General features: G+C 37.7%; 1 protein-coding gene across 1 annotated transcript; it reads left to right on the top strand.

Annotated features, from left to right (window-relative positions):
* Positions 1-7,186: 7,186 nt before the first annotated feature.
* Positions 7,187-13,006, top strand: LOC124219586 (glucose dehydrogenase [FAD, quinone]-like). The gene is made up of 3 exons (XM_046627326.1): positions 7,187-8,626; positions 10,920-11,199; positions 11,285-13,006. The coding sequence occupies exons 1-3, from the start codon at positions 7,386-7,388 to the stop codon at positions 11,828-11,830; spliced, it is 2,067 nt and encodes a 688-aa protein (XP_046483282.1). The 5' UTR covers positions 7,187-7,385; the 3' UTR covers positions 11,831-13,006.
* The last annotated feature ends 1,677 nt before the right edge of the window (positions 13,007-14,683 follow it).

Below are 14,683 nucleotides of genomic sequence, written 5' to 3'. Positions count from 1 at the left end.
TGATCGAGTGATCGGTCGCCGTTTTAACAGGGGTCGATCGTTGTGCAGAACGATCCCCTTCTTTAGATTTTGTCACCTTTTGCGCACCTCCCCCTTTTTCTAGGAATTCTAATTAGGACACCACATCTCCGCCGCATGCACGCCTGTGATCTTAGTTCATTAGCTATTACTATATTGCAAGTTTTTTACATATGGTATAACGCTGCACTGGCGCGGTGGTGTAGGTGCGGGGTCTTTGTTCTGTAATTTTCCATTCTGCGTGGGCTTTGTTGTTGGGGCGCAAGCCCCCTTGGCCCCGCGGCTACTGTGCTTTTCCGCCGTCTTGGGCTTTCGGCAGCTATTTCCTAATGTGGTAATCGCAGTGCGTATGCGCTAGTGGTGACTCACGTTTTATGTTAATGCCGTGTGCATTTTCAGGGTCACGATGCGCTTAATTCTAGTTCCTGTTTACTTCTTAATATTTCTACTATCTTGCTCGTTACAAAGTCCATATGTCATATTGGTCACTCGTCGTTTGTTAGTTTTATAGCGTGTATCTATATAAAATTACATATGTATTATAATTGATTACTGTCGTTATTCACCTGGAGTACAATAGCGATTGTTTATGAAACATAGTTGCTATTTGCTTAACATTATTAGAATCGCGCTGCTGCGAATATTCTTAGGTGTTTGTGTTATAATTATCTGAACAGATTTAGGGTATTTAACAATTTGATAATCCATAGTTTTTGAGAGCAGGTTGACATGTGTACTTTTGTATATAATTCTCTTCTGTAATTATTAATTCTTGTATTGATATAAATCGGCTTGGAAGCTTCTAGAACGTTTTCTTCATTTTTATTGGTTGGTTGCCTGTCATTGGGCGTTGCCACGTATGCATCTTTGAGTTTATTGCGAGTTGATTTACCTTCAATCGTTTCGTCGGTAAGTTTCCTAATGTGTTCTCTAGATGAAGCTCCGTATGGCTCCACATTGGAGATCTGCATTGCCTTCAAAACGTTGCGCGTGTTGCCTACAATACGGCGTTACGTAGGAAGGTATAGTTCATGCCGGATAATTAGTATTCACGGTTTTGAAGGTTTTGCAGTCTCTGGTTTTATGGATTATTGCAGCAGTGCTATCTTTACATTATGCTGGTTATACATTTAGCTATGGTTTTACAGTTTCCTATACTCCAGGCTATATGGTAAAGCGTAAGTTGCTTATAGTATAGCTCTCAGCTCTGAATGCACAAATGGCATTGTCGAGTGCTATATAATAGTTGGATATAATCGTATTAGTTAATTATGGTGTTAATATGATAGTGATATGTAATAACGTATAATAATATTATAGCTCTTTGTCGTGCGAAGATCTCGTAACAGGGTTTTTAAGCTTTGGTTAGTGAATGTCATAGTTATTTCCATCTAGGGATATTCCAAATAGTTAGACAGTTGTTTTAATTCCTTATGGTTACAAGATTCTCGTACTTCGAGTTTGGTTAGTTGATAAAAGTAACATGCAGTAATAATAGTCGATAAAACATACGGACGTTCCAGTCGGATGTTACATGTGTGTTCACGTCCGAAACGAAAGTACAACTTATGGCCATAAGAGCGGCGCTACGAGTTATTCATAAGATTATTATTATTATTTGGCGGAACCCTAACTAATCTTTTTGATACTCATACCATAGACTTATAAAAGATAGACTGAGCGCTCTTATGAGCCGCTTGAAGCAAACATTTAAAGGACAGATATATGCCGGGAGTACTCCTTTCTCTCTCTAACGAAATTTGTGGCGGGGATCGTGGCGGTAGAGGAGAATGAGGCGAAATTATGCGCCTATATCTATAGCTGTTCCACTTCCACTACGCCTTTGTCTCCGGGTATGAAACCGATTGAAAAGAGAGAGCAGTACTACCGACATATCTCTGTCCTTTACAGGTATGTAGGCTTCAGTTACCTCTTATGGGAGCGCTCAGTCTATCTTTATATGTCTGGTGTAGACCAGGCATATGCTCTCGTTTCCTTAAGCCGAGTTCACAATACTTGCTCAAGTCGATAATACCAGTCGGAGTATGTACACGATATGTGATTCCGCCCGCCCACAGCAAACTGCAGATACCTTTAAGCGTTGACTCAAAAAATCATGCGAACGTTGAAGGTGAATTTCGCGTCCCGAGTTTTCATTGTTTTGTGTAACTTCAGATTTCAGTGATTTCTATTATTGTCTCTGTGCGTCGAGTGTTAATTTTTTTTTTTTTTTTATGCTGATTTTCGGCAAATGCGCACTTGCATTGTTAGCAAGTTTATTTAGTCGGTTCAAATAGACAGCTACAGCACAAAAAGCGAGTCTAGAATCAAGTGTTATTATTGCAGTGCGGATCTTTGGATTACATATGAGAGATTAGTAAAGATGTAAAATATGTGAAAAGTGTGTCATTTCACCAATAAATCTGAGATGCTACAAGAATTACTACATGTAAAAGTGTGGAGCAGCCCAGAGTCAAAGTGACAATACTTATTTTAATTATTGACTGATAATTCAAGATGGTACGTATAAAGCCGAACTTTAGTTCTTGCATAACATGCAATAAATATGTGACTAGGCAACAGTAATGATTAATTTGCAAACTGAAAAGTCAATTTGTTAAATTAATTCAAGTGTTCTGTTTTGTTTTTTTCCAGACTTAAGCAGAGACTTCCGAGTAACTTTTCTATTTTTCGGCAACGTTGGTGACTTTGCACGTTTTAGGTTACAGGTATTTCCCTGGTATTCCTCTGTCACGTGGCGTGGCGGTAACAATTGTGAGCTGCATAGATAGGCTCATTCGCGATCGCAACGTACTTGATTTTCAATCTAATCATTTTCTTTCGGAATTCAAATTACCGTAGGTTACTCAAAATTAGAAATTTTACACGTTGCTAAAAGTGGAATGAGCATCGCGACAGGTAACCATCGCTTACTCGGCACTCGCGAGATCGAATTGTGTTCCATAACCGATGTAATAATGTACGTTTGAATTTACCGATGATGTCGTCTAAGTGGTAGGTTCACGTGAGGTTTTGAACGTATTCAATTATTCACAGTATTGTTAAATCGATAAAATTGTGATATCTCTTGATATATCACTATGTCCCGGATTCTCACCGGGACACGGTTGTCGGTGAGGCTTCCACGAAGGGTCAGCTCACTAAGAACCTCTCTCGTGACCAACTTAGCACGGTTCATAGTTTTAGAGAACTGCGGTTACAATTAAGAATATCTTTGGTCTTGTTCAAGTACTTTTTTAATTATTCTGCGATTCACGACGCTTTACAATCTGGCGTACACGCATGTCGAATGCAGTCGTCCTAAACGACCGCAATGCCTCAAAATATTTGATTCTAAGCCACTGGAACTATCTATTATTTCTTTCTGAGATGATAGTGATAATCAATCCAATCCATGTAATCCATTCAAAAGTCAGACGCCGGGATCCCGACTCGAACACATGGATACCTTAGTATCCACGCCGAAGGGAACCAGACGCTTTTTTATGTGTACCCACACCTATTCGCGTCCAAATTTAAATTGACGGACTTCCCCCCTCGGCCGTGACTGCTTAAAAGCCAATATCTACTCAACTGCTCCGAACACTTCGTGTCCCGACCATGTCTGGCCGCTGGCGAGCGAGTGAGAATTCTGAAAGCCAGTGCCCTACTCCACTCGCGCCGTTCCCACCCGATTGCAGCGCCCGACTCCAGTGGCCAATCCAAGAAGCTTTTGCCTGATAACACCATCGACGCATAGTATGGACCCGGCTTAGGCCGGTAGTAGGCTGGGAGATTGACCGATATCTCGTTCCCTCTTTGTCTAACTCTAGCGAGCAATTTCGAGAGCTTTCATGTTGGGATCGCGCAATCCAAGCCATAGATCGATGGATAATACGAGATGCGTTACTCTTACATACCTCTCAGGCAGTTCAAACCGCATCTCTAATACTGTGACGAATATTTTTCTTTGCTTATTTCAACTAAACATTTTTATTTGTATTAAAACATTAATAGAAACATACTTATCTGAAATCGTCTTAAACATATCAATCGAAATTAATCACTTTATTTTCACTTAGTTGGTGACAATTCACATTATTGTTAAATCGATAAAATTCCAAAGTCTGGCATAACGTAACGTCAGCAAATTGCATCCTATATTATACATCATTTTCAATCTTTTAACAGCCAATATGTATTGATTAACTGCAGGCTTAGCTCGCTTAGAAAAATGCTAATTGGCATACAGGATGTTTTCAATCAATTTTACAAAAGGTTAATATACCGATAGTCTGCCAACATTTATCAAAATAATCCATACCATATCAGGGTTGGCGGGATACAACCGGGATACTGTATTCTGATTGTGAGTAGGCAGACTATGATACAAAAACGTTTTGCTTCTAACAGGTAACCTACGAAATGTAAGTCAGTAACCACGGCGCAAATTATAAAGAATGATGTGTGTTGGAAAAAATGGAAAATCGTTTAGATCGAATATAGGTAACCGGGTAGGTAGGTGGACGTTTTGGGATCCGTCGCGGGGCTTATGCATGTGCGTGCCAGTCTCTCTTTTCCGTTGCGTGGTTCCGTTGGGAAACAGGCGAGGGTAGGAAGGTCGTTATGTACCGTGATGTTACTAACTTCTGTAATCCACAGCGTCAAACGATCACAGAAATTTTTCCGTCAAAAGACTCCGTATTCGAGTTTCTCGACCATTTGAAATAAATCAGTTTTTAAATAAAAAAAATCGGTTTTTTTATTATTTTCAATATAGCGTACCTTTTCGATCAATTTGTAGATTTGAGAGGTTATTCTACATCAAAAAGGTAAAAGAAAAAATTATTTTCAAAATTGTGCGAAAACGTTATCATAGAGAAAAAAAATAATTTCGAGAAAAATCGCCTGTTTCAAATGGTTATTATGAAAATTATGAGTTGTTATTTTTCCCCATTATAGCCATTATGTCACCCTCTGCTGTGACCAAATTTCATTCAAATCGGTCAAGCCTTTTGAGAAATTTTTTTTCTTTTTCTCTGATTTTCTGTTTATTTCGATTTATTCAAAAACCAAAGTAGATAAGAAAAGCAACTGATATGATAACTTGCATTACATAATAATATTAATTGATTTCAGACTGAATTGAAAATCACAAAAGAAATGTTTTGTCACATCAGACATATAAATTTATGACTGTCAACAGAAAGGAAATGATCCGACAAGAACGCAAATCACAAATGTCAATTGCAATAAAAAATATAACTATTTGAGTGGGAAAAATTTTGAACGGGTGATTACTGAATTATTGTTACTTTCGATATAATTGTGAATACAATAGTGTGTAAAAAAGGTCGTACTGAGTAAGATAATACATAAAAATTACGAACTGTGTTAACTTACTACAATGTGAGCCACTTTTACAGAAATGGACACGTCCGAATAGACTCGACATATGTTATACACATCATAAACATTTTCATAATGACACAGAAGACTAGAATTATTATTATTATTATTGAATTTTAATAAAGTGACGCGGGTACAAGAAATTACTATTTTTATGCGCACCTTGTGAGCAGACGAAGATAAACCTTCGCGTTTGCTATAACTGCCTAGGCACAATGTGGGACATATAGCGAATTTGGACAATAGAACAAATATTTGAAACTCAGCACTTAGTTGACTGGGTATTTGAAACACCCGAATTTGGATCAGAAAACAAATATTTGAACCCGAGCACTTACTTAACGAGGTACTTGGAACAAACGAATGGGAACAGGAAAATAAATATTTGCACCTGCGCACTTGTTTGACTTGGTATGTGACACGGTTAGCAATGATAATTTTTTCCGATCGCTAGAATGTGGCCTATGAGATGTATTTGTGACTTTCGGAATCAAGATTCTTAAAACCTGCAGCATATAATGGTCAGAAATTGAATATGACTGGATAACAGACGTTAAAATTATTTGATTCAGATGACAATTTCATTAAGGGTTATTTTGGGCAACTGAATCCATAAACGATACGAAAAATGCTACGAAATAGGACTTCAGCGTACAAATTTCGTGCGAAACGCGTGCAGAGTTGTAAATGATGCGTTAAATTATTTAAAGCAATGGTATTTCTTTTAATTACTTATCTTTATTTTTTAATGGAAACAATTTCCATTAATCATTGGATTCATTTTTAAAAAAAATTTTCCACCAGCCATTAAATTTGAATTTAAAGTGAAATTTTTCAATGGAAACAATATCTACAAAGCACTGAATTTCTTAATATCTCACTCGTCCTTCTCATCTGAGAATGGTGCGTACATGGGCAAGCTTCTTTTCATGAGATTTATTCTGTATAGGTTAAAGCGGACTACGTTTTGTCTTTCATGTTTTCTTTTCAACAATTGGAATAATTGAGTTTTCTTTTCATGAAAACTCTCGCATGCTTACGGTCCAATCTAATTTTAATCTTCCCGTATAAAATGTATGCCTTTTTTTTAAATTCATATATTTCCGCAATCGATCTCAAATTATGACTCGAAAAGGGAATAAAAAATATATGTACTCGGAATATGACCGAATCCATAATACGTATGTACCGGATTGTAATGTGAATAAGTATACAAAGTTTTTCGATGTGATCAATAAATGTTTGCGCGCGATTAGGTTCATTTCATTTTTCACACACGCTTGGCAGCTATTTCTGGATAATGGACAGAATTTTCTTCACAAAACTGTATCTCTAGAATATATTAACATGATTTGATTACTCTTAATACATACAAAAAAAAAATTCGTATTCTGTTGAAATCTGTAATGAAACTTGACAGAATTTCTGAACTCACAAGATTGCAGGAGCTTGAGAAAAAAAAAGATTCGAACCTGATTTTCACAGATTCTCCAGTGTGGAGCATCAGGTACAATGAGAATGAAAGAAAAATATTGTAAAAAAAACGCAAATATGCTAGTTTCTTCATTGTGCGAATATCTAGCTATAAATTTACAATCGAATAAGTTTTCTTTCACTTCGAATAAACATGTTGTATTGCTTTGACATAATTTGTTTGTACTATATTGGGTATTTTTTTCTTATGCAGATCATACATACATCGTAGAATCGTGACTACACTTGTGAAGTAACTGAGAAAGGTACAAATACTCGTGTAATACAGGTGGTGTAATTTATACAGCTGTGTTCGCAAACATGCGTGCACTTTTAAATTGAACTATGCGCACGCGCAAAGAATTTTTATGAATATAAAAGCTAAGCATTTCGGCAAAGCGTTCCATAATATTGGTGTCGTATTTGGTTTTTGATACAGCGATTACAAAAACTCTTCACAGCCAATACCAAATTACAGAGTTAGAATGGATATTGTACCCGACAGAAATACGCCTGTATCTCAAGTGATAGTTCGATGGGCTTATACCGGGATCGGCTTAGCTTTATCCACCGGGGCAACAGCCTGGTTCATTGCATATTTCGAAGTTCTGATATTGCTTATGCGACCTGACATTGTCGACAAGGATAACAGAGCACGCATCGTTCCAACGGTGGAGCTGCTGGACCAATACGACTTTATAATAATTGGCGCAGGATCCGCAGGAGATGTACTTGGGAACAGATTAACGGAAAATGCAAAGTGGAGCGTCTTGCTACTGGAGGCTGGACATGACGAAAGACTTTTCTCTGATGTACCTGCATTGACCTTGAGTCTTGCAAATACTGATATGGACTGGCAATTCAAAACTGAACCTTCGTCGGCCTATTGTAAGGGTATGGTCAACAATCAATGCCTGTGGAGCAGAGGTAAGGCACTTGGAGGGTCCAGCAGCCTTAATTACATGCTATACGTACGTGGAAATCGAAGAGATTACGAAAACTGGAGGGATGCGGGAAATCCTGGATGGGGATACGATGACGTTTTACCGTATTTCAAAAAGGCTGAAAACATCAGGATTCCCGATCTCCGTGAATCACCGTATCACGGAACCTCCGGCCCTCTGACAGTTGAAAATCCAAGGTATAAGCACCCGATACTAAGATACTTTCTGCATGCTGCATCTGAAATGGGCTATCGTGACGTGGATGTGAACGGCAAGACGCAAACTGGATTCAACCGACCGCAAACCACTACTAGAAACGGCCTTCGATGCAGCACGTCGAAAGCCTATCTGCGATCCACAGCTGATAGGAGAAACCTGCACATCAGTACGAATTCTCTGGTCCATAAGATTCTCATCGATGAAACGACAAAAACAGCTTACGGAGTTGAATTTGTCCGAAAAAACATGAGGCACATTGTTCGTGCAAAAAAAGAGGTAATACTCTCAGCGGGCGCGATTCAATCGCCTCAACTGCTAATGCTCTCAGGAATAGGACCCAAAGATCACCTGGAAGAGGTTGGAGTTAAGGTTATTCACGACAGCCCAGGAGTCGGGCAAAATCTTCAGGATCATGTCATAATTGGTGGGCTTACTTTTTTGATCGATCCACCGTATGACGTATCCACATCAACTCAAGCACAAGTAACGGAATTTCTGGAGGAAGCTGAAGGCCCGCTATATGACATAGGCGTCTGCGAAGTAATGGGTTTTATCAGTACCAGGTGAATATTATCAAGCATTAGGAGTAAAGGTGTGAGACGTATAAGTTTACTTGGCAGTTGGAAAGTTTTATACAGCAATCCCGTACAAATATACCTAGTCAATTCAATGTTACTGTTAATTGTAGATTGTATCTTTTGAAATTGACCTCGTCTCCACACTACTCTTCACATTTCACGAGTAAGGTAATTGCAGTCAAAACGCTAACGAATTTTATTATCTTGTAGCGATTTTAGGTTGTTCTAATATCTACGCGATAAAATCAGATAAATACACAACGACATAAAATTAGACACCAATCACAGAAATTGAGTATTTAATATAATTTCGGGCAATTCTATTGTTTATTCTTTTTATTTATCCATTCTTTCTCCATATTCGTTATTTTATTTTTACAATACGAAAGGTAACCTACGCGTTGCAGGAGTAACAAACTTAGCCTCTTAGTTTAAACACACGCACACACACAGGTATAAATAAAGGGATAAAAGGATTAGTGAGAAGAAAATTGTCCGTGAAATAAAAGTTATACGAGCTAAGCTTTTTAGTGAGATATGTATATGAGATGGTGAAGGTGTTTAAAAATGCGCAAAAAAGATCGTGAGTGAAGTCTTTGTTTTATCTTTACTATATTCAGTTCAAAATTTCTACTTGATCAGGATTTACGCTTCAACTCACTGATATTACACGTCTTATATTATTGAACTACGTACATCTAAGACCTTCGTTCTTCTCGACTTAAGCTCGTCTCTCTCTCCCTTTCTGTCTCTTCTCCTACTTCAAATACAAATCGACACAATCTCATCTGTAATATTTATCAACCTGTTTCGCGATGCAGAAGTTGGCTTCGCGTTCGTTTCTACCTTCTTCCTTTACAGTTACATGCTGATTGCCAACACATTTTCGTTTTCGACGCCTCCGCTCTCAATTTTTCGTATCAACCCTGACTTTCCGTTGGCTCATTTTAAAAATAAGTTTCACTCGGCGCTGTTTGTAATTCAAACGCTTCTTTGAGACTAATGGAAACTCCAAAATTTCGATGTATTTATATTCATCAGGTCGAAGTTTTATTTTATTTACAATAATACAACTGCCCATCGCGAGTGGTGAACAAGTTTGAATTCTTGAAATTAATCAGGTAATTCAATAAACCGAATTGTAACCGGTCACTTACTGTAATCGGTTGCAGATTTTCATTTTCATGAGATTAAATTCCGAAATTTTCACATGCACGGCCTTATCACAGGTTGACATAACCACCCGCAAGAGTCACAAATCATACTGAAATTGGACTAAAGATCACATTCTTCAAGTAAATCAGATTCAATTCCGCTTATGGTAATTGCGTTAATGGATATTTGCTACATGAATTTTTGAACCTCTGACGTCATACGCATTATTCTGTGTTTCGTTGAATATTCTTGAAACATCGCCATTTTCATTTCATCCGAAAGAGTCTTCCTAGAAATTACCTATATTGGGGTGCGCGCGGATTTCCGATCCAGAGGTCAAATAACAAGGTACGATGCCCTTATACTCAAGAACAAATTTACAAATACTTTCGGAAATGTGGCGAAGCAGTTATCAAATTTGCATTTATTCCGTAACACAGTTACATCAGAAAAAAAATTTTGACCTAAAGGAGCAACCATGATATTCCCATGTATTTTTCGACGCTGAATCTGAATCTGATTTCAACAATATGCGTACACCTCTAAAATAATTGAGAAAAGCCAAAACTTCCCCTAAGATAAGATTGAATTATTTTTTCACCGCTACTGAATGTTCAGAAATTTGATAACTTTGTTCCCCCATGTGTCAGGAAGTATTCGCATACTCGGGATAAAAAATTTTCCTGAATATTAGGGTATATTAAGGTGTGATTTGCCCCTTGTTTCTCAAAAATTGACGCCGATCCAAAATATTAACACGTTCGAGGTAATCTTTGAAAAACTTTAGCAAGGTAGCAGATATTAGCTATAGGTCTGGTGTCGGATTCTGGGGCTAAACATATTTTTCGGGGCTGTACGTGGGGAAAATGTGTTTGCAAATAGAAAGAAAATGATATGAATACGTCTAACGAGCGTAAGAATTAAACATGGTAAGATAGACATTGAAAGAATGGAGAGTATTTGTGAGATAGCAGTATGTACGCATTTTTATTTATAGCATATCTTTTTCAAATATTTTATCATAGTATTTGAGTGACCGAAACATAAGAGACCGGATCCATCCATGGACCTGAATCCATGCCTGCCTGGACGTCTAATGCATGAATATCTTATTTTCTTTCAGGTATGCTAACAAATCTATCGATTCACCGGACCTACAAATATCGCTATCTTCAGCCCCTCAAAATATGAAAAGTGAAGTCGTTAAGAATACCTATAGTCTCAGAGACGACTTTTACGCATCCTTATTTTCGAATATAATTGATAAGAAAGCCTACGGGGTGGTACCAGCACTGATACACCCGAAGAGTAGAGGTTACATTAAGCTCAGAGGCAATAGTATCACAGAGCAGCCAATCATAGTTCCAAATTATTTCGACCACCCGGATGATCTGGATGTTTTGGTATACAGATAACTTCATTTATATCGAAGCATATCAACATAGCTCGAGTTGAAGAAGATTTCATGGACGATCTTTCAATTCACAGGTAGAAGGAGCCTTCTTTGCCTACAACTTCAGCCAAACCTTGAGTATGGAGAAATTGAATTCACGTCCCAACTCTAACACGATCCCGGAATGCGCACACTTAAATTTTCCGTCCCGTGATTATTGGCGTTGCTACACACGGTTTTTCTCGTTGACCTCTTATCATCCCACTTCCACTTGTAAAATGGGCCCAGCTGGTGACAAAATGGCTGTAGTAGACTCACGCCTGAGGGTCCACGGTGTGAATGGTCTTCGGGTTGTGGACGCCTCAATTATGCCAACCATAGTATCTGGGAATACTAACGCACCAACTATTATGATCGCTGAAAAGGCCGCGGATCTTGTTAAGGAAGATTGGAATTATTTCGCGTTTTCCGGAGAGTGCAAGATTTCGAATGTTGTGAGAATTTCGGAAAACAGCTCCCCGAAGCTGCAGAACCACCCTGACGCGATATTCGAAAATACTGATAATTTGAACAACGAGTTACCGATCAATCGAGTCTCCAAAAATTGCAAATGTGCCAGTAAGCATGCCAGTCGCATTTGAATTATTTACTTTCCGAAAATATATATTTCTCAAGGGGAATGAGAATAATTATGACGTAAAACTGAGAATAACGACAAACTGAATTTCTTCTGAATTCAGAATCTCTACTAAAATTATTATTTCAAGATGGCTTTATGGTAAAAAGGCCAGATTCACCTCCGACCACTTTGCTCCCAAGCACATCGCGTACAATCTCATTCGATCCTACAGCACAAGTCGCCATGGCATTATTCTCCTCAGGTGTTATTCGACACAAGACGTTTTGGTTGACGTCATTGCACGTAATTGCATTTTTTTCGCAGTATTTCGCAGTATTTGAGCGAGCCGATAATACGAATCACAAAAACTGAAATACTTGTCCTGCGGGACGTTGAAAATGGAAATACTCACCTGCGGTCAAGTCAACCAGAATATCCTAGTAGAAGGACGCCGTGTCAAATAACACCCGTAGAGAACAAGTCAGAGTCGGATCAAACTCGTATGGAATAAGTATATTTTGAATGTTTCATGCTTAGAATGTAAAATTACTTGTATTCCAAAAATATAAATATACGGTAGAATCTCACTGCATGTATTCATTTCTATCGATTGGAAGATGTAGTAATATAGGCACGCGAAATATTCAAACACCAGACTCGACTGAAAGATCATCTGCGAATTACGTAAATGAAGATAAAAGAGTGCCGGGGATCGAATTCAATAACGTAGCTATAAGTTCGACAATTTTAATAAACCAGTGTGCGAAAAAAAATTCTATACATAGTTTATAAGCAGAATCTACCGGGCCCAAGAGAATTTCTAAAGCATATACGAGATAAACGTACAAACGTGAAAGGCCTAAACGTGGTCTTAATGTAAATCGTATGTACGTGAATCAATCCGTATAAATTATTGTTTTTATAATGAACATACTGTCTTGTTTTAATAAATCAAGTTGGGTTCTCACTTAAGGAAAATATATTCAAAACCATTGCACAGGCAATTATCGCGGTGCAAATGACGAATACATCGACGTAGATATAATAGATAAATCTTTATCTAAGAATTTTAACAATGGCAATATTCGAACTAGTTTAAAAGTAACAAATGCGAGTGGAATAAAAATAAAATGTGTAAACGAAGATGAAATGTAATTATGGTAACGGCGTAAATATAAAAGCTGTGTATTAGAACCATCAATATAATTTCAACGAGTAAAATAAAAGTATCTCTTTTACGATATTACGAAGGAGCTTCTCTTGCGTCATTTTATAGTTTTAACTGGCTGAAATTTCCCTCGGTCGGATACCATGTCTAATGTTGTCGCTCAAGTCGCTGCTGCTGATGAGAATGAAAATCTATCTGTCTATCTATCTATTTATTTATCTATCCATCTCTCACTCTCATTGACAATGAGTGCGGTTTCCTCAGTTTTCACCCAATAGCAAAGACAAAAGCGTAAGAAAAATAAACTCGGAGTGCATTTAATACAGTTAGCTGGAAATGCTATAAATCTTCGTATATTGCAAAGGGATTTACATACAAAGGAATTCCCCCGGTATGGTTCTATTAGACCACTGACTCTTTGTTCGCGAGAGAGTTTTCGAAAACTACGCAACCTATATTTGCGTTGAAATTTTTTTCACTAATGCACAACTAAACTTGATAAAATTAGGATCGTGAGGTTTTTCAGAAACACGTGACTGGGCTCAACGCCTTGCTCATCTTTCAAGAACCTAAATATTCGTCTTTTAAGAATCTTCCTACATCTTTCAATTAGGCCACTTAACCATTTCACAACTATTCTTCACATACATTGTAACGTGTACGATTTTCAAGAGCACCTCTTTGCTCGTATGAACAATCGTCCGTTGTTCTGGGTCATTTTACCGTGACTGATAAAATTAGAAATTAGGAATCAATTATAAAAATACGGTCTGCTTTTAATTGAGCGCGAGTCAGGACGGAACTCGTACACCCAAAAGATCCTGTGCTCTTAACCAGAAGTTTCACAAACTCGGGTTTGTGAAACCAGAACTGCAGTTTGCGGGGACTCGGGATTTTTAATCCAAAGCTCCTTTTTGAAGACATGGAGTTTTTAAGCCTGAGGGAAAGGGAAGCATGGGTACAGAGTTTATACGTCGTATTTTGGTGAAATCACAATCTTTATGGGAAAAAGTGTGCAACATTTTTTGTAGATAAGTGTTTCATCTTTATTTTTGATAAATGCTATATCTGACGTAGGACAAACGGATACGGAGATAAATACGAAAAGTCATTTCTCGCCTTGTTCGTTGTTGCCCAATTGTTTTGCGTATAATGAAATCGTTGGAACTTATGAAGGCTTATATTTTACCGCTAAATGAAGGTATACATCAAATTACAGCTTGCTGGGACTTAATTTGAGGTTAAAACCTAAAACGAGTGGGCTAAATATCATATGTTTACTAAAAGAGTTGATATGACGTAATGAAAAGTCCGTGGAAATTTTATGCCACAGTTCTTGACAATCATTCATATTCTGCATGCTGACAATAAACAAAATTTATTTTGCTTAATATTCTACGCGCCTTATCAAATAAATTCTGAGTTTCGAATAACCGTTATCTTATTTCCGCTTGAAAATTTGGGTCCCTTTGATGGCGTTAAATCTCCGTGACGCGATTCACAAGGCATGCAACCTTTCAAGTAGGAAACTAACGTTCGATCACTTCTTATTTTACTAAGTAAGTGGAACATAGAAACAAGGACAAGAAAACAAATATTTGTTCTGAGCATCATTTTCCTAACAAGTAAGTAAGTGTAATTTAGAAATAGAATTAAGCAAACAAATATTCAATCCTGAGCAGTTATTTGAACCTTTCGTGCGTCAAC

Source organism: Neodiprion pinetum, chromosome 5, assembly GCF_021155775.2.
Source record: "Neodiprion pinetum isolate iyNeoPine1 chromosome 5, iyNeoPine1.2, whole genome shotgun sequence".
Taxonomy (NCBI): domain Eukaryota; kingdom Metazoa; phylum Arthropoda; class Insecta; order Hymenoptera; family Diprionidae; genus Neodiprion; species Neodiprion pinetum.
This window is presented reverse-complemented; position numbering and strand designations above follow the sequence as displayed.